This window comes from Ascidiella aspersa, chromosome 5 (genome assembly GCF_963924565.1).
Source record: "Ascidiella aspersa chromosome 5, kaAscAspe10.2, whole genome shotgun sequence".
Classification (NCBI taxonomy): domain Eukaryota; kingdom Metazoa; phylum Chordata; class Ascidiacea; order Phlebobranchia; family Ascidiidae; genus Ascidiella; species Ascidiella aspersa.
This window is the reverse complement of record NC_139451.1, coordinates 6,812,867-6,838,701: the sequence shown is the minus strand read 5'-3', so window position 1 is coordinate 6,838,701 and position 25,835 is coordinate 6,812,867. Positions and strand designations below refer to the sequence as shown.

The 25,835-nt window shown below is 35.7% G+C and overlaps 1 protein-coding gene across 2 annotated transcripts; it reads right to left on the bottom strand.

Annotated features, from left to right (window-relative positions):
* Positions 1 to 293: 293 nt before the first annotated feature.
* On the bottom strand, positions 294 to 12,692 carry LOC146141657 (ribonuclease inhibitor-like). Of its 2 annotated transcripts, none has more exons than XM_083390240.1 (9): positions 7,733 to 8,064; positions 6,981 to 7,077; positions 6,354 to 6,427; positions 5,918 to 6,159; positions 4,597 to 4,761; positions 3,179 to 3,340; positions 2,058 to 2,219; positions 1,732 to 1,896; positions 294 to 795 (listed from the first exon to the last, which is right to left on the bottom strand). In XM_083390240.1, the coding sequence occupies exons 3-9, from the start codon at positions 6,424 to 6,426 to the stop codon at positions 775 to 777; spliced, it is 990 nt and encodes a 329-aa protein (XP_083246366.1). In that variant the 5' UTR covers position 6,427; positions 6,981 to 7,077; positions 7,733 to 8,064; the 3' UTR covers positions 294 to 774. The 2 variants fall into 2 exon arrangements, with proteins under 2 accessions (XP_083246366.1, XP_083246365.1); XM_083390239.1 differs by lacking the exons at positions 294 to 795; positions 1,732 to 1,896; positions 2,058 to 2,219; ... (1 more) ...; positions 4,597 to 4,761; positions 5,918 to 6,159 and adding exons at positions 8,078 to 8,163; positions 8,443 to 8,551; positions 8,788 to 8,873; ... (1 more) ...; positions 9,889 to 9,974; positions 10,363 to 12,692 and having other exon boundaries at positions 6,361 to 6,427; positions 7,733 to 7,841.
* Between the last annotated feature and the right edge of the window lie 13,143 nt (positions 12,693 to 25,835).

The window sequence follows — 25,835 nt, the reverse complement described above, 5'->3', positions numbered from 1 at the left end:
CCTTAAGTAGGCTACATTACTCTCCTAATAATTTCAACCCTAACCCTTTTCTAACCCCTTAACTCAAAATTATAAACTCAAGGTCATGACATTTTGCCTATATTTTCGCTAATTAAAGCCAATACAAGGACTGTGTAAAAACTTCAACTTATGAGCTGCACAACTTTCGCAAATATTGCCGGTCGTAAATGCAACCATAGTAAACATTTGGTCGAGCAGAGCAGCTAAAGCTGAGAACTTAAAATGTATTTTAAACAACATAAAAAGTTACGTGAAAATATTATATTGGCGAAAATAACACGAGCAAAAACACGGCAACACAATAAGATATTGTTTTTCAAACGAGTTTGTACAGCCAACATTATAAAAAATACAAAAAACACGGCAATACAATATTTTAAAGATTAACAAAAAAATGTTTTTTTTTCTAATTTTAGACGAGCAAAAGTACAGCAATACATTTCAAAACGTCACAAATCCGAACAACTAAAGTTTTATTAAATAAAATTAAAAATGTGAATTTAGGCTAAATACACGCCTGGAATAAAAAAAAACATTCAAAACATAACTTTAAATGTTTGCAAATTAAACTTCATCTGATGAATTTGAATTAAGATTCTTTTACAACAGAAATCACAAGATATTTGGTGCATATTTCATTGGATCGCTAGCGTTTTATGTATTCTGTGTTTTTGTGAGGACCGATTATAGGCTGAAGCGTGTTGCGTAAAAAGAACATCACAGAGTCAAATAGTTTCTTCCGTCTTTGAACTATTAAAAAATCACGCTGTTCCTCTGCAAAACACAAGATAGAAGCAATTGAAATGCTGCAAAAGGTTTGAATGCAAGTGTAACTTTTTGTTGCCTTTTCAACGTAGAAACAGCTTAATTTGTGAGTATAACGTCACGAATTACGTCATTACCCCTGATAACACTCACAACTAGGCGTCTATGACTCCAACACAAGATTTTAGGAAATATAAAGATAAAGTAAGGCAGGGAACCTCTTCAGCAAAAGGATAGACATTAAATAATTATCATACAAACAATAGTTCGGTGATTTGAACTCAGACGTTTAACAAGAAAACATCTGAAGCGACTAAAACCACATTGTCTAAGTTTACGAAACTTTGATTACGGTGTGCCGTGATAGAAACCATAAACCCCTGAACTAAGATTTAACCGCTGGTCGGGAAACTTGAGTTGTTATTTAGGATGTGATTTGGTCGCCAAAAGTTTGGTTTGGATGTACGTTAATGCCACAAGCCACTAAAGTATTCATAACTATTTTTCAATATGAAAATTGTATTAAGTTCATTTAGAATTTATAATTAGCTGAAACATTAATTCATTGTCAAGTCATAAGCTGACAAAACAAGTTTTCTAACTAGATTTTTTTGGAGTAAAACCAAACATTTTTCCAAAATGTTCTTAATATTATTCCATAAATTGTGAATTTATGCCGAGACAAATAGAACATTAGCTTAAAGCAACAAGTGTTTTCATTGCGCCAGTAAATTATTTGTAGAAAATAAATATAAAAAGGTACGTTTTGCTGTTTAAAACTTTATTTTTGCCGCAATAATATTTTACAGTTCTCCCCGAATTTATTTATTTTTTTTAGCGTCACTAGTGGTTGGTGTTAGAGCAACCTAATTACATTGTGACGTAACACAGTGGTTTGTCGTGTCAATGATGTAGGTTTTTAATTTATTTATTATTGTTACTCACGTCACGTCCAAGTTCTCTCAATTTCGATCTGATCACCTCCTTGCCTTCCTCAGTGATGCCACAATCATCGACCCACAACTGCTCGATGTTTGGGAGGACGCGAAAAATCTCAAGAGCTTCTTCGTCGCCGATGCCATGGTTACGACTCAGATCCAGCACCTTGATCTGAAACAATAAATTGTCGAGCGTAATTAGATTTTGAAAGGTCGATTAACGTAAGCCACAAGGTCAAGGTCAAATCATGCTTTCAACATGTTTTAAACTAAAATATAAAAGTTGGCCGCAGTAACATTGAACAACAAAATGTGGACAATAAAGCACTTTACCTTGTGAGGCATTTTCCCGATTTCTTTGTAAATGTGTTCCAAACCTTGACTTGTCAGGTTGCACTTGGATAGACCTAACTGCTCGACGTTTGGGAGGACGCGAGAAAGCTCAAGCGCTCCTTTGTCGTCGATGCGGTTTTTACTCAGATCTAGCCCCTTGATCTGAAACAACAAATTGATAAGCGGATTAGATTTTGAAAAGTAGGGTTGCCATATTTTGAACGAGAAATCCTGGACAAACTTACTACGGTTGCATTTGACCAACTCCGGATCAGGGGACGTCACAAGTTACGTCATAAAGTTACAAAACGTGACGTGTTTATATTAAAAAGACGGGAACCGCTCGCGTCTCCCGTGTAGAGCGAAAATTGGCTTCGTATAGTTGAACAAGGTGCGATGACACACGGCATTTCTATTGTAAAATTGGCCAAAAAATTAGTTTGTGGGGGGCCATGGCTATACAGAACCGGGAAACGTTTCTTTAGCAAAGATGACGTACAATTCATTGATATAAGTTATTGTGGTGCTTAACTGTGTGAAAATAAGTACCCTCGTCAACAGTGTTAGTTACGCATTTACTGGCAGTAGTAACTTTGTATTCTTTACATCATAATGTTTGACAGGCTTATTGACGGAAGACGTTTGTAGTAAACTAAAAATACCTCTTATAGAAACGAACAGAATTTGTGAAAAATTTATTGTGTTGCATTTTCACTTACTATATTTACTTAAAATTAATTTGGGGCAACAACCTGGTTTGTATAATTAAGTTTTTTTTTTTGTTGTTTTTTTCCTACAATAATGTATCGCAATTTGAAAAACTGCTTCAAATGACAGTTGTTTAGAATGTAAATCATCTGTAATTTACATTTTACATTACTATATCAATATGTTAGAAAAATTTTATGATTAATTGCTGATTTGTCGTTAACGCCTATATATATATAATGATATTCCACCAAAAAAAAGAATGTAAATAAAGAATACACTAATATTCAAAACTCGTGATTCATTATTCTAGATTCGAAACATATTATTCTAGAATACTTTGGGATTCTACTTTGAACATTCCTAGTCGCGGTAACATTGAACAACAAAATGTTGACAATAAAGCACTTTACATTGTGAGTCGTTTTTCCGATTGCTTTGCAAATGTGTTCCAAACCTTGACTTGTCAGGTCGCAGTTCCTCAGACCCAACTTTTCGATGTTTGGGAGGACGCGAGAAAGCTCAAGAGCTCCTTCGTCGTCGATGCGGTTACCCCTTAGATTCAGCCGCTTGATCTGAAACAACAAATTGACGAGCGGATTAGATTTTGAAAAGTAGAGTTTCCATATTTGAAATCGTAAATCCTGGACAAACTTACTACGGTTGCATTTGACCAACTCCAGATCAGGGGACGTCACAAGTTACGTAACAAAGTTACAAAACGTGACGTGTTTATATTAAAAAAGACAAAAATGACTCGCGTCTCGCGTGTTGAGCGAAAATTAGCTTCGTATAGTTAAACAAAATTTCATTTTCGAAAGTGCGATGAAACACACGGCATTTCTATTGTAAAATTGGCAAAAAAAAAAAATAGTTTGAGTGGGGCCATGGCTATATAGAACCGGGAAATGTTTCTTCAGCAAAGATGACGTACAATTCATTGATAAAAAGTTATTGTGGTGCTTAACTGTGTGGAAAGCATAAGCACCCTCGTCAGCAGTGACGTCATCTTACGCCTTACTTCCTGTTGTGGCAAAATATTTCGTCACCTTAGCTGACCCTGAAACACCTTTTACTGCTTTGCTATGTTTATAACAACCAAGATGTGATTTAAGAACGCGATATACATTTGCATGAAACTGAGACAATTGTGCCTGGGTTGAAAACTAAACACTCTCCTTTCCATTCATTTTACCATTTTTGAAGCAGGATTCTTTCGCAATTTTCTTAAATGCGACAAGTTGCAAAAGTATTATTCCCTCGTAAAACGTGCTGGCCTACGCGTTGCGAGGTTACTCAAGGTCAACTTTAGGCCATATTCAGCGAGGTTTCTCACAGTGTAATTGTTAAGTAATAGTTTCGCATTACTGGCTGTAGTAACTTTGTATTCTTTACATCATGATACTTAAACGGCTTATTGACAGAAGACGTTTGTAGTAAACTAAAACTAAATCACAACAATACCTTATAAAAACGAACAGAATTTGTGAAAAATTTATTGTGGTGCATTTTTACATAAAATTAATTGGGGCAACAACTTGTTTTGTATAATTTTGTTTTCGTGTAGTTATGTACTAAACTTAAACAACGCAATTAAATGACAGTTGTTTGGAATGTAAATCATCATCTGATTAAAATTTTCGATTACTATATCGATATGTTTTAAAAAGTAAATAATTAGTTACAAATACACTGGTATTCAAAATTGTGTTTTTTTATTATTCTAGATTCGAAACCTTTTATTCATGAATACCTTGGGATTCTACTTAAACATTCATAGTCGCGGTAACATTTAACAACAAACTGTCGACAATAAAGCACTTTAGGCTACCTTGTGAGTCATTTTCCCGATTGCTCTGCAAATGTGTTCCAAAACTACTTGACTTGTCAGGTTGCAGCCAGTCAGATCCAACCCCTCGATGTTTGGGAGGACGCGAGAAAGTTCAAGAGCTACTTCGTCGTCGATGACGTTATACCTCAGATCCAGCTGCTTGATCTGAAACAACAAATTGACGAGCGGATTAGGTTTTAAAAGGTAGGGTTGCCATATTTGGAAACGAGAAATCCTGGACAAACTTACTACGGTTGCATTTGACCAACTCCAGATCAGGGGACGTCACAAGTTACGTCATAAAGTTACAAAACGTGAAGTATTTATATTAAAAAGACGGAAAACAATCGCGTCTCGTGTGTAGAGCGTAAATTGGCTTCGTACAGTTGAACAAAATTTTATTTTCGAGGGTTCGATGAAACACACAGCATTTCTGTTGTAAAATTGGCAAAACATTAGTTCGTGGGGGGTCATGGCTATACAGAACCGGGAAACGTTTCTTCAGCAAAGGTGACCTGCAATTCATTGATTAAAAGTTATTGTGGTGCTTAATTGTGTGACCCTCGTCAGCAGTGACGTCATCTTACGCCTTACTTCCTGTTGTAGCAACATATTTCGTCATCTTAGCTAACCCTGAAACACTTTTTACTGCTTTGCTATGTTTATAACAACCAAGATGTGATTTATAAACGCGATATACATTTGCATGAAACTGAGACAAACACTCTTCTTTCCATTCATTTTTATCATTGGTGAAGCAAGTAATAATTTGCTCGCATTTCACTCGTGAGTTTACAATACCTCTTGCCATTTTGTGCACTAAAACAATAAAGTAAATTTCAGATTTAACAAACTCAACTTGAACCTTAAAACGAGATAATGTTTATTTACTTAATTTAACAAAGAGCACTTGGCAAAGTGAAATTTTGTGTGTTTGACAAATAATTAGTTTCTGACACATCTTACTTAAAGCAAGTGTTTTAACAGTAGGCAAAGTGGTAGGTCCAATTGGTTTTATCTGAAGTTTCATATTTGGTGACAAAAACTATAAATCTATCTTGTTTTGGTTTTGCTTGCAATATAAAAATGAATAAATATACTACTGGGTAAACGTTTCCAACTAAAACCGACTAAAAGAGAACGCAATATACAAAAACTCTTTTCCAAAGCAAAAACAAAATAATTGAATAAAACAATGAATAAACATAAAAATCCTGACTTATGGCAACCCTTTTGAAAGGTCAATCAATGTGAGTCAAGTAAATATAAAAGTTGATCGCGCAACATTCAACAACAAATTGCCCACAATAAAGAACTTTACCTTTTGAGTCCTAATCCCGATTGCTTTCAAAATGTGTTCCAAACCTTGACTTGTCAGGTTGCAGTTGGACAGATCCAACTTCTCGATTGGTTTGTCGACATGCTGGAGCATCCGTCCCAAGGCGAAAGCTGCACTTGTTCCGATGGGTTGCCCGCTAAAATCAGCCTCCACAGGGAAGTGCTTTGCGAAAGATTTCACCACTCCTTCATTGCATTCTTGCAAATCAACAATCATTCCAATATCTAAACACAACTTTATATATAACAAATATCAAGAAAAAGCAACAAAGAAACAACAAATGTAGGTGTAAACCAGTAATGGGCATTGTGAGACATCACAAGGGCAAAAACAATTGTGTTTTATTAACGGTTGTAAAAATTAAAATAAATCAGCCGAGTAAAAATATCACAAAGTAACAGAAATGAAATATTCTTACTTTTGGGGTTTTGTTTGAATTCCTCGAGAAAGTGTTTGTAGAACATCGCCTTGACTGTGAACATGGAAATCATTCTTAATAATAATCATAGCTGTTTACTATTGTTTTAACACATAAGTGTGTCTTAATATAAATCAACATTTACTTGTTATTTTTACACGACTGTTTAACCGCAAGGTGACAGCAGACTAGTGGATGTTTTAATGTTAGTTGTCGCCTTGTCTAATCTCATGCTTATTACTGTGTTTTATTATCTATGTTTGTTGGGTAAGATGTTTACAGTATCAATAAACACATAAAATGGATTGAATCTTAGAATTAACAATACCAGGTTGGACAACTTAATTTATATAAAAAAGTCAGGATTTAAAAAGCCAGTTTAAATGATAACTTCTGACTTGATTAAATTATCAGTTCAGATGAAACATCGGCTTTAATCAAATATCCTACATTATCCGCATAAGATTCAGCTGAAAACCACGAACATAATTTAAAACATAGTAAATAATTTAAAAGCATATTAGCACACTAAGTGAATCTTAGTACTGCAATGTTTGTCCATTTGGAGTTATTTTTGTTGAACACAAGTTTAAATATAGCCAACTTTAAATGCTAAGTGTCACTTACTTTTATTTTGTTGGTTCTGCGAAGTGTCAGTTAAGGTTTGATCGACATCAGATTGACTTGGTTGAGTGGCAGATGTTGATGGTTGTTGATTAGCGACCTGCATACAAACATAGCTCCTTGACCTAATACCACAAAAACATAAACACCACAAACACAAAACAGTTGTTTTAACACTTTCTGGCCGCCTAGTGACTTTTTAGTGTTGCTGCGTACCACTTGCTTTTCTGTTTCCGGAAGTTTTATATTTCTTTATCTTATTAAATATTCAATAAATTTGCATTTCAATTGTTAACATGACAGTTGCAACATATTTCAATTGATTGCTGTGTAGAACTAATATTACTTATGAAGGTTAATGCTTTTACAACAAAACAAGAAAAAAGTTTATTGAACAATGTGTAATCTGTCCTCATAGCAATAATTTTTGTTTAAAAATGAGTAAAAGTTAAGGAAGACTTGGTTTATAACACAATTTTATGACAAGCTAAACAAGAAAAGGTCAGTGGGTATTAGAAATAGTAAACTACCACATTTCACAAGCAGGAACGAATGCATTAAACTTCCCCATATGTGTTTAGTCCAAATAAACATGAGATCATTACAGTGACCTGTCAGTAAATACACCAATTTAAATTAAAAATATAATTTCGATAACAGCTTATGAGAAATATACTGCTTATTCAAATAAGCATTAGGCGCATATTGTACAACCTGCTACAAATATTATATCATCAAATACAGAACATACAAACCTGTTGGCCAGTTGATTGCTGTGTTGCTTGTATAGCAGTTGGTTGAACTGAGGTGTCTTGTCCCAACTCTGATCGTGGATAGGAACTTTCGGATCCCTGGTCAGAACGACTGGAAAACAACCACAACACTGATTGCAAACACATTTTGGTTTGTGAGTATTACAGCTTACACGCAAATACTGTACTTTAAATCGTTTGTTCTATTAAGGGCTGTAAGCAAGACAAGGCTAGTTAAATCAACATGTGGTGAGATTTTTAATTTAAAACCGTTGTCATAATGGAAAACGTAGCTGTACCTACTGACCTGTACAGGAGAAATAAATATATTTTTTATTGGTGACAAACCGATAGTTTGAAGTGCATTGGGCTGCTGTGCTTTTTGATTGTTGATTAAGCTGAGACTTTTCAGGTTTGTTCCGATCAGTAGCAATCTAAAATAAAAACTGTTAAATTACAAGGTGAAAATAAGCCTATTTCACTAAAGAATGAGATTTCATGAAAATCAAAGATGATTTAGAAGGTATGTTAAGCATTTCAAAATGTTTTTGGCTTAAATATTTTTTGTAGCGGAGAAATTGGCATTATGCATCACACCCATTTTGTCCCTAGCCCTATGCACTTAGTAAATACAGCTTATGCAAATAAATATTAGACGCATGTTGTAAAACCTTCTACAAATATTAAATCACACAAATACAGAACATACAAACCTGTTGGTCAGTTAATTGCTGTGCTGCTTGTCTAGCAGCTGGTTGAACTGAGGTGTCTTGTCCCAACTCTGATCGTGGATAGGAACTTTCGGATCCCTGGTCAGAACGACTGGAAAACAACCACAACACTGATTGCAAACACATTTTGGTTTGTGAGTATTACAGCTTACACGCAAATACTGTACTTTAAATCGTTTGTTCTATTAAGGGCTGTAAGCAAGACAAGGCTAGTTAAATCAACATGTGGTGAGATTTTTAATTTAAAACCGTTGTCATAATGGAAAACGTAGCTGTACCTACTGACCTGTACAGGAGAAATAAATATATTTTTTATTGGTGACAAACCGATAGTTTGAAGTGCATTGGGCTGCTGTGCTTTTTGATTGTTGATTAAGCTGAGACTTTTCAGGTTTGTTCCGATCAGTAGCAATCTAAAATAAAAACTGTTAAATTACAAGGTGAAAATAAGCCTATTTCACTAAAGAATGAGATTTCATGAAAATCAAAGATGATTTAGAAGGTATGTTAAGCATTTCAAATGTTTTTGGCTTAAATATTTTTTGTAGCGGAGAAATTGGCATTATGCATCACACCCATTTTGTCCCTAGCCCCTATGCACTTAGTAAATACAGCTTATGCAAATAAATATTAGACGCATGTTGTAAAACCTTCTACAAATATTAAATCACACAAATACAGAACATACAAACCTGTTGGTCAGTTAATTGCTGTGCTGCTTGTCTAGCAGCTGGTTGAACTGAGGTGTCTTGTCCCAACTCTGATCGTGGATAGGAACTTTCGGATCCCTGGTCAGAACGACTGGAAAACAACCACAACACTGATTACAAACACATTTTGGTTTGTGAGTATTACAGCTTACACGCAAATACTGTACTTTAAAAAAGTTATTGGTTACATTTAAAAAAATAGAAACACATTACCAGTTTTGTAAACAATAAACTAAATATAAACATGTTAAGCTGAACCACATACACAACTGTGTGCATATACTTTTTTTTAAAGAATTCTATGCAAACAAGATAAGAAACATGTTTTGTGGCGAGATACAAACTCACAACTAGAGATATGCAAAATATTTTACCGATAATATTGGCTGGTATTCTGCATCAAGCAGTATCGAAAAATTTTGCTCTATATTTTCTAGTAAACGAGGCAGTAATGTTACTTTAATAAACATATTATTGTAAGTAGTTGGTGCAATAATGAGACCCAACATTGACCCACAAATCGCAGCAATTTACACAGGGAGTTGTAAGAGGCCTAACTGAAATCGTTTGTTCTATTAAGGATTGTAAGCAAGACAAGCCTAGTAAAATCAGCCTGTGATAAGATTTTTAATTCAAAACCTTCGTCAAACTGGAACCGTGGCTCTACCTACTAAGCTGTACAGGAGAAATAAATATTTATTTTTTATTGGTGACAAACCGATAGTTTGAAGTGCATGGGGCTGCTGTGCTTTTTGATTGTTGATTAGGCAGAGACTTTTCAGGTTTGTTCCGATCAGTAGCAATCTAAAACAAAACTGATAAATTTAGAAAGGTAAAAATAAACCTATTTCACTAAAGATTCAGATTTCCCAAAAACCTAAGATGATTTTTTTTTATTTTGTCCCAAAAGTTAAAAAATTAAACTCTTTGGGTTAGATATTTGAACAAATATTACAGAAAATTATATTTTTGCATAATTTTTGTTAATATAAAGTCAACTAGAAGGTATGTTAAACATTTCACAAAGTTTTGGGCTTAAAGACTTTTTGTAGCGCAGAAATTGTTATTGTGCATCGGACCAATTTTGTACCCAACCCCTATGCATTCAGTAAATAGATGCAAGTAAACATTAGCCTCATGTTGTATAACCTTCTACAAATTATTTTATCACAAAAATAGAGAATATACAAACCTGTTGGTCAGTTGATTGATGTGTTCCTTGTCTAGAAGGTTCTGGAACAGTGATTTTGCTGCCGAGTAGAAGTCCACATTCGAATCTTCTCACCATCGCCCAGTAAGGATCAGAGACCAATTTATCAACTATCTGACTAAACTCGTCCAAACTCATGTTCTGGCTGATGTACAAAGAGCAGAGATATTCTTGAAGAGTTTGGTGATGGAATATTAGTTTCTGTTCACCTTCGAACAGCTTCTGGTTAAACCTTTCTAGCCCAGGGACAGATATTATTAAATCCTGCACATCTTTGTCACTCAAACCCTTTTCCTTTATTTGCTCATGGGTCATTACTACAGTGGAGTTCTTAGTAGCATTGTAAGCAAGTTCACCTAAGGTGCTGTACATTGATTCAATATCGCCAGCCCTAGCATATTCCGAGTGCCTCAAGTTTTTCAGCAAAACAGTGAAAACCTGAGTGGTGTTGCAAAGTTCAGTGACATCATCTGAACCCAAAGCAGCTAAAAGGGTCAATTGAAGCATAATTGGGATAAGACAAAGATCAAGTAGCATGGGTGCTTGTCTGTTAAATGTGTCCCATATTCTCTGGGCTTCTCCACCAGCAAAAGCAAAAAATATTTCTCGCATATCTACAAACTCAAAATCTATCAGGTAAAACAGATTTTCAGGACGTAATTCTTCCTTGAGGAAAATAATGGAATGTGGCCTGGACGTAAGAGCTATTGAGGAACCACGTAGGAATTTCTTGCCACAAAGATTGGCAATTATTTGTTCAACTGACAAGCGAGTATGAAATGAAGCATTTCTTGGCTGTACATTATCAAGTGACCAAGTGGCTTGATCGTAACCATCAAATATAAAGACACATTTTGAAGGATTCTTTTTTATCCAGTTGAAGACTTTGTCACCTGCTTTTTCATCGAGATGTGGATAAGCATTGTCAATTATCATCTCTTTTAAGGTTAATTTTTCGTCATTGGGAATCTCCAGGCATCTGTGGTGCATCACAAGCTTTGTATCAGATTGGGCAAGCTTCTTAGAAAGAGTGGTTTTACCAGAACCAGGTCCCCCAACTAAAATGCTATATTTTCCGGAATGGATAATTTCCGTTAATTGTTCAAAACTAACTTTGCGTGACCACGCAAAATCTCTATTTGTCTGACGTGATGTTGGGTTGTATTCTCTGTTTTTGACCAATTGACCCTCATAAAAGTTATCAATGTTTGCTAACTGAGGGTGGATATCTTGTGGAAAAGTCTCTTCGTTGTATTTTAAGCCCAGTGGGTTTATTACCGCAAAGATTTGTTGCAGAAGCTCTGATATTTCCTTCACAGTTTCATTTCCCGACCGACCTTAATCAAAGATAAGTTTCAGATTTAGTGTGTTTCTTAAATTGATGCAAAATTGTGAATTTATTTTTTCATGAACCCAAATTAATTGTATTAATGCTAAAGTTTAACGATTCCCCTTTATAAATGCCTGATTTCCATAAATTTTGTTTACATATAGAATGTGTTGTTTTAGATTTGGGTTAATTTTGTGTGTTTGTTATTCCAATTTATGTAATTTTTACAGATTTTAGGTTTACATTTGATGCTGAAATCTTGTTTGGTTGTTGGCTATCTTTGTAATTAAACCATAATTTCTTGCTGTTATCTAAAATCATTTATGAATTTTTAACACAAAAGAAACTTGTAGGTTACAATATATTGAAGGAAATGTGATATTGCAAATAAAGTGTCCATTGCTCTGACTATGCTAAGCTCTGTACTTTGTGGATGTTTGAAAAAGAAAGGAGGCAAAGAAATATGGTTTGTTGAAATAAGGGAAAAATACACCCTGATACCTGCCTGTATCTGAATGTGTAGTACAGATATTCTTTATTTACTGTAGACCCTTGATAAAAGCACAGTACAAAGTGATAGCCCAGTGAAACAATTTACTGTTGAATGAACGCTTTCAAATGAACTACTTAAACTTCCAAAACCGTTTGTCGGACCGCTGATTTGTCCTAATGTGTAGATTTCAGTCAGCTTGTTGACACTGTGGTACAAGTAGCAATAAAAATATCCTTTTACAGACTGGTCACTAGAGTTTTGAAGGCTTGATTCTGCTGATATCAGAGCACCATAGACAGAGTTACCGTTTTGTGAGTCAAAAAATAAGCATGCTGCTCTGTAATGAACAACCAACTCTTCGTAATTATTTATTGCATGCTTTCATGTTATGCTTATAAAGAAATTACTGTCCAAAGTTTTAATAACAGCTTATAATGGTCTTATTTTTTCTTGGCATCAAGATAAGTCGTTTCTCTAAGAATAAGCTAACTTACAAAACGCAGTAAGTTTACAGTAATTTTTTTATGTTGATCATAAAAAACACTAAAAAGTCATTCTTTCTATAAATTGTGTTAGTTTGCCATAATATGCACCTATAAAACACATTAATTTAATTTTGACGCTTTCAGTTAGAAGCTGACTAAGGTGATGTGCGCCTATACAGACGTGATTTATGTGTAAACAGACGTGATTTGTGCGTATACGGACGTGATTTGTGGGTATACGACGTAATTTGTTCGTATACTGACGTGATTTTTGTGCGTATACGGACGTGATGTGTGCGCATACAAACTTAATTTGTATACGTTTACGGACGTGATGTGTGCGTGTAAGGACGTGATGTGTGTGTACGGACGTGTTTTGTGCGTATACGGGCGTGATGTGTGATTATACGGACGTAATGTGTGCGTATACGGACTTGATGTGGGCGTATACAAACTTAATTTGTATACGTATACGGACTTGATATGTGCGTATACAGACGTGATGTGCGCGAATACAGACTTGATTTGTGCGCATACAGACGTGATATGTGCGTATGGACGTGATGTGTGCGTATACGGACGTGATGTTTGGGTATACGGACGTGGTATGTGCGTATACAGACGTGATGTGGGCATATACGGACGACGGACGTGATTTGTGCGTATAAGGACGTGATGTCTGCATATACGGACGACGGACGTAATTTGTGCCTATACAGACGTGATGGATGCGTATACAGATGGGATGTGTGCGTATAAGGACGTGATTTGTGCGTATATAGACGTGATTTGTGCGTATACAGACGTGATTGTGCGTATACAGACGTGATGTTTGGGTATACGGACGTGGTATGTGCGTATACAGACGTGATGTGGGCATATACGGACGACGGACGTGATTTGTGCGTATACAGACGTGATGTATGCATGTACGGACGTGGTATGTGCGTATACAGACGTGATGGATGCGTATACAGATGGGATGTATGCGTGTACGGACGTGATGTGTGCGTATACGGACGTGATGTATGCGTATATGGACGTGATTTGTGCGTAAATGTATGTAATATGTGCGTATACAGGCGTGATGTGTGAAAATGATGTTTATTGGTAGACAATAGACATATAATACATAGTTATCCTAATGTGTTTAAAGAACTCGGTTTTAAATTTTTTCACTTCTCAGTCAAAGATTCGCATTGGTGAAAAACCATTCTTAAAAGAAACTAAGACAAACTAAGCACACAATTTAAAAAAGCCACGTTCCTCACAAATAATCATGTTAGCATTTCACTGTACTCAGCATGAGAATAAGCACATTTCACAGAAATAAGCACGGAATTGGCAACCCTGCTATAAAGCTAGTCATTAATAAACAACATTTAAAAGGAGAAAAAATCTATCTGTTAAGGTTTAGAAGATTATTGATAAGGAATTCAGACATTTTAGGCCAAGGCGGCTAAATCTCTTACAAATTAGCCAAACTTTATCATTCTTTAACCGTAATGCAATGGAAAATTATTCTATGCTTATTTCATGCTGTTTAACAAGAGACAAACACTAGAATTAGTTTTGCCGGACACAAACACAAAACTTACGCTCAGCTATGCAAACTTGTTATATATCCGCTAGGCAGCATAAAATGTATAACACTGCAACTTTGTGTTTTTCTGTCCTATTAATTAGAAATACCACGTGGTTTCTCTGGAGCCAAATTAATCTAAAAAAACGCTAACTTTAAATATATATATTTTTTTAGGTGCTTGTAAGTTGCTTCCAATTTGGAGGCCATAAATTACTCATGACTCTTTTAAATTGACGCTTTATTTCAAGCGCATTTCACGTACTGACATTTTAGGTTTGGATATCCAAAGTAAACAACACTCGATTGCAAATCTCTTATTTAACTTCTAATTCATTGGGGTGGATAAATATAAATACACCCTTTAAATGACATAACAACAATTAATCGCAAAACTCTTTGCTAACATATCTAAATTGTAATCGAAAAATTAAATTACAGATGATTAAGATGCAAAACATAAATCAAAATCAAAATAAAACGGAACGGTCCCCCAAATTTCTCCAACGGTTCCCCAAATTTTGGACTTGCAACTTTTTGGTATTTAAATGAAACACTTGCGGTCGTCTCTTAAAACTACTTAGCGGTCACCCAAATCAAACAAAAAACCCTGTACATGTCAACGTTTAATTTTAAGCAAAACTTTAACCTTTAACCGTTTTATAATTATTATGTAAGAGTGATAAAACACTATAAATTTGAGTGGTCCTATTAATGCTTTCTTAATCAACGCAATTAGAATAAAAACTTTAAGATTCTTTTGTATAATACCTACGAACTCAAACAGTTATCAGTCTTTTCTGTCTGCCTACCAACTAGTGGCCTGGTTCCAATACTAACCAGTCTTCAAAATTTACTTGAAGTAAATAAGCGAAAAAAGAAAAGAAAAATATCGCCCTCAACACAAACCGCAGATTTGAGATAATATTCCGATTTAATGTGGCTAATGACAAAACCCCCACTATTCCCATTAAATTACACTTGCGTTAACTTTTGTAAACTCGGCATAAGAGCTTAAAGCCGCTCACTGACTGAAAAGCCTTAACGTTCAACTTGTGCGACGTGCACCACATTTCGTGAACCACTTTCGTAGTTAAATCTTAAAAACGCACGACTTTTAAACGGTATAGAAATCTGTCAAAACACTATTTGTATTTAGATGTGACATAGTTTGTTAAAATAACATCATAAATGCAACAGTAACATCTTGCTCAACACCAAAAAAGTTTCAAAAGTTGCACAAAATTTTAAAATACTTCTAAACTAATCCCAAATGCTTTACAACAACGTTATGTCAATGTTTAAATATTAAGTACATTGTACAAAGGACAGTTTAAAAAAGGTTGAAAACATATTTCCACCTTGCAAACAATTGATAACATTGTATAATGTTTTGGGTTTGTTGTGAAATCAAACAATTAATCGTGTTGACAAAATGTCACTTTGCTACTTGTCTAATGCAGACCGTGACAAAGGCATGTTGCAACTAAATTGCAAATCATACTATTTCTAGTATATTGGTAGATTTTTTAATAAAAACAAATTTGCACCATAATCAATTATTTTACCTTCCTGATAATTTTTGTTCTATTATGTTTAGCGGAAATTTGCAAAGTAAAGACTAGCAGTTCAAAGTCATTACTATTACAATAGTGACTATATGGATTAAAACAACATAAACTTTGGTGCTTTTTGAGTGCATTTATAAGTATACAACAACAATTATTCAGGTTTCTGGTTAGGCGCAACATCCTAAAAGTGTGCTGGAAAATAGACCACTTAATTTAAGGTACAAAAACTTTAATCTTTAAAACGCAATTTTGCAAACAAATTTCCTAATATTTATTTTATCTTAAATTCCTTGTTGAAAGGTGGATGGCCCAACACTTAGAGGGGTTTCCCCTTGTTGAGAAGTGGATGGCCCAACACTTAGAGGTGTTTCCCCTTGTTGAGGAGTTGATGGCCCAATACTTGGAGGTGTTTCCCCTTGTTGAGAAGTTGATGGCCCAACACTTAAAGGGTTTTCCCCTTGTTGAGAAGTGGATGGCCTAATACTTACAGGGGTTTCCCCTTGAAGTGCAAATTGTGGCGCAATTAATGCATTCTGAATTTTCAAATGCAATGTCTGATGTACTGTTTGATGTTGTTCGATTGGTTGATCGCCAGCAACAAAAGTCTACGTTTAAATATTTAAAGTATTGGTTTTATTTAAAAAACTGTTTACAAAGGAATTTGGTACAAAATCAACCAAAAAATTTTATTTATACATCATTTATTTTGTATTGCATATATATATATATTGCGAAAATGCAATTCAGTAATTTCCTTTAGATAGATAGATTTTTATTTTTTTTGGAAACGAACTAAAACTCAGTACGAAGTAACAATTTAAAATTATTGATTAATTAACATCAATCATATTGAACACGCTAAGATTTGAAACAAATTCAACCTACTTCACAAGTGATGTTGGTTGTGTTTTCTTCAGCCATTTTCAAATACACAAGTTGAAACAATATATTATTTACATTTCCTAAACAACAACAGTAAGCATTGTGTGTTATACACAAGTTCTAACATTACTATGGCTTTTCATTTTATCTCCAACTACAACTTCCAGCCATTATTCAATATTAACTTTCACTTGAAACTATATCAACTTTAAATGTTATCGCATTTTCTCAAAGTAGTTTTTACTTTTTATTACTAGTATAGATGACGACGTGTGAACTCGAATTATAAACCAAGCCAATTTTTTTGTGAGTCAAGTATTATTATACTTAGTTTAATAATAATTATACTTAGTTTAATAATAATGCCTAACCCTACCAAACCCAAACAACTAACTTCCAAATAATGTGCAGTGTGTGGTAGGATTCTAGACCAGCGCCGACTAAAGTCCGTTCGGCTGTGCTTGGCTGCTATACAACACAACAGGACTAAAAACCAAAACGTCCATAATGTGCACTTCTGGGTGAACAATCACCTTATTAAGAAACAATGCCTTAGAGCACAGTAGTATATTTTGGAAAAGGCTATTTGCCCGGCAATAGGTAACCGAACTTCGAAGTAAGGTAACCGACCCATTTGTCATATATGTAACAATGAGCCGGTCTCGGAAGTTCGACAAACGGCTATAGCGTTAGTTTGAAGAAGTACCTCCTTGTAATAAGCCTTACCTTACAGCGTTGAAACAATTAGTAAATCAACGCGCAATATTTTGGTTAGGGTGTCGGTTAGTGTTTGGGTGAGGTTGGCAAAGTATTATTATATTTATTATTTAATAATACTGCTTAACCTACCCTAACCCAAAAGCTAACCCTCATCCTAACCCAAATAATGTTCTGGTTGATTTAAGGCAACACTTAAGGCTCAACCCATTTAAGAACAGCGTTAACTGAACAAGTCGGGTTGTGTATGACTGCCGCACAATAACCCAGGGTTAATATTAAATTTTAATCTATATTTCACGAGTCCATTTCAAATACGTTTGACTATTTTAGGCTGAGTGCGAAAAATTTTCGCGCTTCACGTGAATGATCTTTCAAAGTCCGATTTGTTTGCATTTTGATCCTGTCATTTGAACTAGATCAGCGCTTCTCTAAGTGCATGCGGACAAACGGAAAACGTATTCAAAAATGTTGAACATATCATTTTATCCATTTTATTTTTGGCAATGTAACAAAAACTTGCAATTTAAAAGAAATGTCGATATACCAAAACAAATCGCGCTCGCTTCGCTTGCCAGGTGCGCCCTGACTTTAAAAAACACTGAACTAGATTAACTTTAAATGTTATCGCGTTTTCTCAAACTGGCTTTATTACACTTTTTATTAGTGGATGAAAACGTTTGGACTCGAATTTTAAACCAAACAAATGCTTGTTTTCGCGCTTTGCACCAACACTTTACTGCCTCCTTAAATGTAATTAAACACGTTTTTAAGTGCAATGAAAGACCAAAGCCCGCCTGATTCACAGTTGTTCTAACATCATAAAGTTTCTCTGCCACAAAACAGTTCCTCATTCCATTCTCTACAGAAGCAAACAAAACATCCTAACGTCGCGAGAGACAAACATAACTTCAGACAAAGACAAGCCCAGACCTGTACTCTTTGTTACAGTAAAGGGCGCTGGTCTAGAATCCTACCACAGCGTTCAAACAATTATTAAATCAACGCACATTATTTGGGTTAGGGTGTCGGTTAGTGCTTGGGCAAAGATGGGTCAAGTATTACTATATTTATAATTTAATAATAATGCTTAACCTACCCTAACCCAATCACCAACTCCCAAATAATATGCAGGGTGGTAGGATTCTAGACCAGCGCCCATTAAAGTTCCCGGTCGGCTGTGCTTGGCTGCTATACAACACAACAGGACTTAAAACTAAAACGTCCACATTGTGCTCTTGCAATATGTTCACCTACAAAGTATAGCGTTAACTGAACAGGTCGGGTTGTGTTTCTCTGCCGCATAATAACCCAGGGTTAATATTAAATTTCAATCAGCACTTGCCCAGGCGAAATAACACTCGCAACAATATCGTAACTACGTCTACAAATTTCCAATTCTACCAAATTGTTTCCACCAATGATTAAACCAGCCTTTATACTTCCTAACGTTTACATAGTTATTGTGTGAAACTCGCAACGTTCGAATTTAAAGTTTTAAAATAAAGTTATTTGCTCTTTAAAGATGACTGTAAAACCGTTCGTACAAGTTAAAATTAAGGACAGAACTTGCTTCTGTTTAGACAAACTTCGCATAAAAATAATAAGGAGAAACAAATTTACAACTACATTTAGTAAAACTAAACCGAGTTCACAGCAAATCGTAAATGTATTCTTGCCATAGCTGAAAATAGGAAACTCAATTAACGTCAATTGAGTTAACAGGCGAGTTAGGGCTGACAAATATAAAGTTTCTCTGAAACAAAACAGTTCTCCATTCCATTAACTACAGAAGCGAACAAAATGTCCGAGCGTTGAGCGAGAGACAAACATTTCTTAAGACAAAGACAAGCCCAGATAAAATAACCTGTACTCTTTGTTACAGTTGTAGTATTTACTGGCAGGGGACGTGACACACAGCGACGTATTAGAACACAAGTAATGAATAACGAAGTACTGCAAGAGTTGCGGTTATATACAGGCACAGCAATACGTCATAAAGGTCGCACTCAACAATCCTATACAACACAGTATTATACAACAACTCTACATCTCCCTTTCTAGAATATTGAACGTTAAACTTATAAGTTAAGCCGCTCGGGAGGCTTTACCAAACGACCAGAACGAGTATATACAGGTTCAACAGGGATAGGAATTACATCGCGTCTATTTCTGCGTAGCATTCCAGCACCATCATCAACAACATACGAACGTGGTACATTATTACATTGTGAGGCAACAGTACACTCTTTACATGCGTGATTTATCCAAGCATAAGTGCCTGGAGATAGAGACGGCAAATCTCGACTGCGATGACGTTTATCGAAGTCTCGCTTTTGACGACGTTTTACTTGCTCGTCCGCGCTGCGAAACGAGTCTAGATAAGGCCATTGTGGCACCAGATGTTGTGGGAGTCCTGGCACCGTTGATCTCACTCCTCCCCATCGACAGCTCCGCTGGTGACCAACCACATTGCAACGGTGTTGCCCGGTATGCCAGCAACGCTATAAGGGTCGCCCGATTTATGTAATAAGTTTTTCACCGTTTGAACCGCTCTCTCTGCCTCTCCGTTGAACCGCTCTCTCTGCCTCTCCGTTGCTCTGCGGGAAATGTGGACTACTCGTCACATGGCGAAATCCAAAACTGTCAGCAAACTTTGCGAATGTCATCGAACTGAGGGCCGTTGTCGGACATAACCTCTTCTGGAATCCTTGTATTAGCCGGACGTGACATTTATGTGTCCTAAAAACTTAATTTCGGTTTTTGAAAATTCACATTTATCGTTAAGTGTTACCCCACAATTACTTAACCTTTGTAAAACTTCGCGAAGGCGTCTATCGTGTTCTTCTTGGCAACTTCCGAATACCAACACATCATCCATTTTGCACAGCACCCCATCCAAACCCTCAAGAATGGAAGTCATTTGTCGTTGAACATGTTCTGGGGCAGAACAAATCCCAAATGGAAGTTTGTTGAAGCAATAACGGACACTATCGGCTATAAAAGTAGTTAATAATCTTGACTCTTTAGAAAGAGGAATTTGCCAAAACCCCGAATTTGCATCCAGTTTGCTAAATACCGCTGCGTTAGCCAGTCTTGCTAATGTTGCATCCACAGTTGGCAACTTATAATTTTCTCGACATACGCTTTGATTCAACTTTGTGTAATCAACGCATATACGCACCTTTCCGTTATTTTTCCTCACAACAACCATTCCCGAACACCAGTTACTTTAGAAATTACTCCCGTCTCGAGCAGTTCAATCAATTCAGCTTCGACCGCATCTTTCAGCGGAATAGGAACCCTGCGGGGACAAACAAAATGGTTTCGCATACCCGATATTGCTCACCTAGTTGACCCAGCCCCGTAAATAACGATGGGAATAAATTGCGATACCTCTGCGTTGCATCAATCGCGTTTAAACATGACTGACGTTAATCCCATTCTTTTAATAGCCGGCCATCCTAATAAAGTCTGGTTTAAATTACGAAAAACATAGATTTCTTCCGTAACAGAAACATCACTATGACATAAGGTGGCAATGAATCTACCTTCACTCGGTAAATCTTCTTTTTGAGGACCACGCAGCGTCTGGTTCGGCGGAAGAAGTTTTACCTGTGGAATTCTCCTAAAATCTGCGTAGGAAATTACTGACTCATCTGCGCCAGAGTCCAATCTACAATGTAATCGTAACCCGTTAAATGAAATCCAAGCCTTTGGGTTCCCCGCTGGCGCGAGGCGTATACCTTTGCATTGTGTCAACTCCACCTGCTTTACCGGATAATCATTGGACTGCAAGATTTTTTGTTGTTTTTTAACAAAATTTACGTTTCGAACCAGATTTACTGCCTTAGTTAACGTTAGTTCTGCGTCAAGTTGTAGTCTTTCGGAAAGAGTTTTATCGCAAATACCCACTACTATGCGATCATCATCTTTGAGAACCCCGTAGTTGCATTTATCGACTTGTGAATACAATGAAGTTATAAAATCATCAACAGTCTGTCCGGATTCGAGCCCCGAAACCCCGCCAAGCGTCGCCCCTTAACTCTGTTGACGCAAGTTTATCAGCCCTGTCGGATTTTCCTTGGCTCGCCACAATCGTGCAGGGATGGCGCTAGAGAAAAGTAGCACTTGGCTGGGTTAAGCAGACTCGAACGAGCTGACAAACATTTACCACTAAACCACACAAAGCAAAGCATAAGCCAACGCTATTATCACCTAGTGGAGAAGTGATTCCTGATCTTTTTGACATGCGCAGATTTTGTTATTTTACTGCATGGACGACTTTTAGAATTGTTATTTCAACTCGAGCTAAAGATTTTTGCTTATATACCAAAGACTGCCAAAATACTGTTTTGGGGGGTGCATGGCTACGCCCCCTTGGATTTTCCTTAGAGCACAGTAGTATATTTTGGAAAAGGCTTTGCCTGGCAACAGGTTACCGAACTTCGAAGTAAGGTAGCCGACCCATTTGTCATATATGTAACCATGAGCCGGTCCCGGAAGTTCAATAAACGGCTATAGCATTAGTTTGAGTACCTCCTTGGAATAAGCCTTATACCTTACAGCGTCGAAACAATTAGTAAATCAAAGCGCTATATTTGAGTTAGGGTGGGTCAAGTATTATTATATTTATTATTTAATAATACCGCTTATCCTACCCTAACCCAAACAATGTTCATTATTGTAGGTCAACTAAATAACATCTGGTTGATTTAAGTATAGCGTTAACTGAACAAGTCGGGTTGTGTTGACTGCCGCACAATAACCCAGGGTTAATATTAAATTTCAATCAGCACTCGCCCAGACGAAATAACGCTCGCAAAAAAGATCTGCACTACGTCTACAAATTTTCATTCTACAAAATGTTTTAGAACCGACCAGCCAATGTAATTCATCCGGCCCGCCGCCTGTTTGACAAACGAGACACGAGTCCATTTCAAATACTTTTTGACTATTTTAACTAAGTAGGCTAAGTGCGAAATATTTTCGCGCTTCACGTGAATGATCTTTCAACGTCCGGTTTGTTTACATTTTGATGCTGTCTTTTGAACTAGATCAGCGCTTCTCTCTAGCGTTGCGCCGTGGAAGGCTGCCAAGTGCGTCGCGGACAAACGGAAAACGTATTCAAAAATGTTGAACGTATAATTTTATCAATTTTATTTTTGGCAATGTAACAAAAACTTGCAATTTAAAAGAAATGCCGATATACCAAGAAAATCGCGCTCGCTTCGCTGGTTAGATGCGCTCTGACTTTAAAAGGTTAACAAACTAAGCTAGATATTAACTTTAAATGTTATCGCGTTTCCTCAAAGTGGTGACGTTTTAAACCAAACAAACGCCTTTTTTCGCGCTTTGCGCCAACACTTTACTACCTTCTTAAATGTAATTAAACACGTTTTTAAGTGCAATGAAAGATCCAAAGCCCGCCTGATTCACAGTTGTTCTAACATTTTAATAATAACACAACTTTTAGTTTATTTTCTGCTTTACGAACAGAACTCGTTCGCTTCTGTTAAGACAAACCTAGTAGTCTTTATGTTGCGCGAGGTGTGCCGTGACCCCAGGTGTGCGAAGGGTATTCCGGTGTACTCAGGTTACATCCGGTAACCAAAAGTAAAATTGAAAAGTGTCCTGAGGAGCAAAAAAGTGTCTTTGGGTGAAAAAAAAAAACGTTTTTTTTATTTCCGGAAGTGAAGGTGGAAGTGTCAAAAAGTGTGATACGGTAAGGTAAGGTAGTTTTCTCTACGTTGCAATGTTTCTGTTAGGCCCAAAAGATTTTTTGTAAAATTTTCAGAAGAGTCAGAAAGCTGCTTTTGCGAGGTGTGCTAATTTCAAAAAACTGACCTTTGCACGAAGTGTGCCAAAAGTATCGTCGATTGGTAAAGTCGAACTGTTCATTGGTTGGTTGTCTTGCTTATTGTGGCAGATTTGGGCTCGTTCACAGAGAAGCGAGCAGAGAGGAAACAGTGTTTCCCCATCAAGACTGGTTTCCTAATTATAGCCAGTATTGGTTTACTATTGACGTAAAGAGCAATGAGATGGTATTTTATATTTAGTTCATTAAAACTTTAGTTGTTTGGTAATTTAACTTGAATATGATGGATTTTATTATTGGCACACAAAAAAACTTACATTGTCCAATTCATTTTGTTGATTTCTAAATATTTGTATTTCAAATATACCATTGATCTGTATAGTTTTGCTTGGCGTTCGCAGAGCGTTTACTTGAGAGGACACACTGTTTCCCTATCAAGACTGGTATCCTAATTATAGCAAGTATTGGTTTACTATTGAGTTAATGGAATTGTTATTTTATTTTTTCATTTAATTAAAACTTACGTCGTTTGGAAATCTAACTTGAATATAATGTATTTTATTGATGACACTCAAAAAAAAAAGCAACCATTTTCAATCTATATTGTTTATTTCCAATTATTTTTATTTCAAATACAGCGACACTATTTACACGAAAAACACAACAAAAATCATGACTTCAAACTTTTAATTTATTTACATTCCTGTTACATTAATGTTGTTATGATATAAAACAGTTATTTCTTGATACTTCTTTTTTGGTTCTTTCATGAGTCTTTCATGTCCGTCCACATAGATTGCAATAACTTTTAAAGTAATTTTTTGTTGCATAAATATTTTGTACCCGTGATTTTAAAATTAAACCATCTTCGTTAATTTCAGCAGCAGTCGTTTGGATCTTGGATTGAATAGTACATTCAGTATCATCTATACAAGTGGGCCAAAATAGAACTTGAACAGTTGTATATCCATTTTGGCTCTCTTTTTGTTTAGGATACAGAATTACAAGAGGTGACGAAACGTCCATTAATATCTCAACTATCTGTTTGAGTTGTCCTTGATTGAAAAATGCCTTGCTTCGTACTTGAACACTGATCGTAACCATTCGAATCGTCGTCAAAAAGCGAACGTTTTGAACGTATCTTTCTAAACATTTCACGAATCGGTTTTCGCTTTATCGGCCCAACACAACTTGGCTCTTGACGTTTGGCGGAGTTTCAAACAACTGAGAATCCTGTAAAAGCTGAGAGTCCTCATTACATAAATCTAATAAAAGCTGAGCCATTTTGTTCGACATGTGAAATTTCGCTCACAGACACAGATATATATACTGTTTGATGAATGAAAAAACAGTTGTTCTAGGCGTGCAAAATGCTGTGGGAAAATTTGTTTAGTATACATTATTTTCTCATAATTGAAACAAACAATTAAATTTTGTTTTTATAGAAATCTGCATCTGTTTTAGGCATGCCTAGGCAAGCAAAAAAGCTGTGGGAAAATTTGTTTTGAAACAATCAATTGAAAATTGTTTTTATAGAAATCTGAACAATTCATTTGAATAGAAAATTGTCTTTCAAATAGTTCCCAGGGATAATTTTCTTTAGTATTAAATTGATGTGCAACGGCTTAAATATGCCATCTTGCGACAGAATGAAAAGACCAGCGATTTTTTTTGTGTGTCTATCATTATTCAATAGATAACCGCCACAACGGCGCCACATGTATCCAACTTCCGTTCCCACAGAGATGGCGAGTGAAAACAGTTGTGGATCCACTGTAAATGTATGAGGTTTTTTTTTGTATTTTGCCATATTGAAAGCAAAAACTATTTAGATAAGTTTCGTTACTTTTTAATTTAATGGAAACAGGAAAGTGATACCTTTCGTTATTTTAACTTAGCAAGAATGTATTGTGAGCAAGGTACGTTAATAGAGGTGTATTTTTTTTTAAAAATAAGTATCCATATTTTATTTGCTTTATTGATCTGTATTTGCTAGTAAAATATTGTTTCAATGCTAGTGAAATTATAATATTGATTAAAATAAAGTAATTTAAATCTCAGATTAAAAATGAACTTAAACAGTGTGAAGATTACTGCTGAGATCTAGACTTTTTTTTGAAACAAGATTTAGTTATATTATATGTTTTAGGGTTACAAGATGATTTGTCACTGCAAAACAACGGTCAGAGATTACGTTAGGTGATATGGTGTGAGGGAAAACCGCTTACCGAATGCTAAGCCAAATTATATGTGTTGTGATAGGATTCTGACATTTACGTATTTGTTTTTAGGTGACTATCTTGTATATCAATCATGGTTTATTGAGGAAATGAATAAGCCCTTTTTGGTGGAAATATGTGGTTAGTTTTGTTATGTTACGGGTATTTTTTAAGGTGAAAAAAAAATTAAAATTTATTGTCCATCAGAAACTCCAGAAAAGCAATTACCACAGGAAAATGAAATATTTTATGACCCTAAACCATTATCACTTCTTATGGATTTTACTGAGCAAGATAAAGTTCCTAAAAATATTGATCAAGTTTTGAATTTTACAGGTGTGTTTATGTACGTAATGGC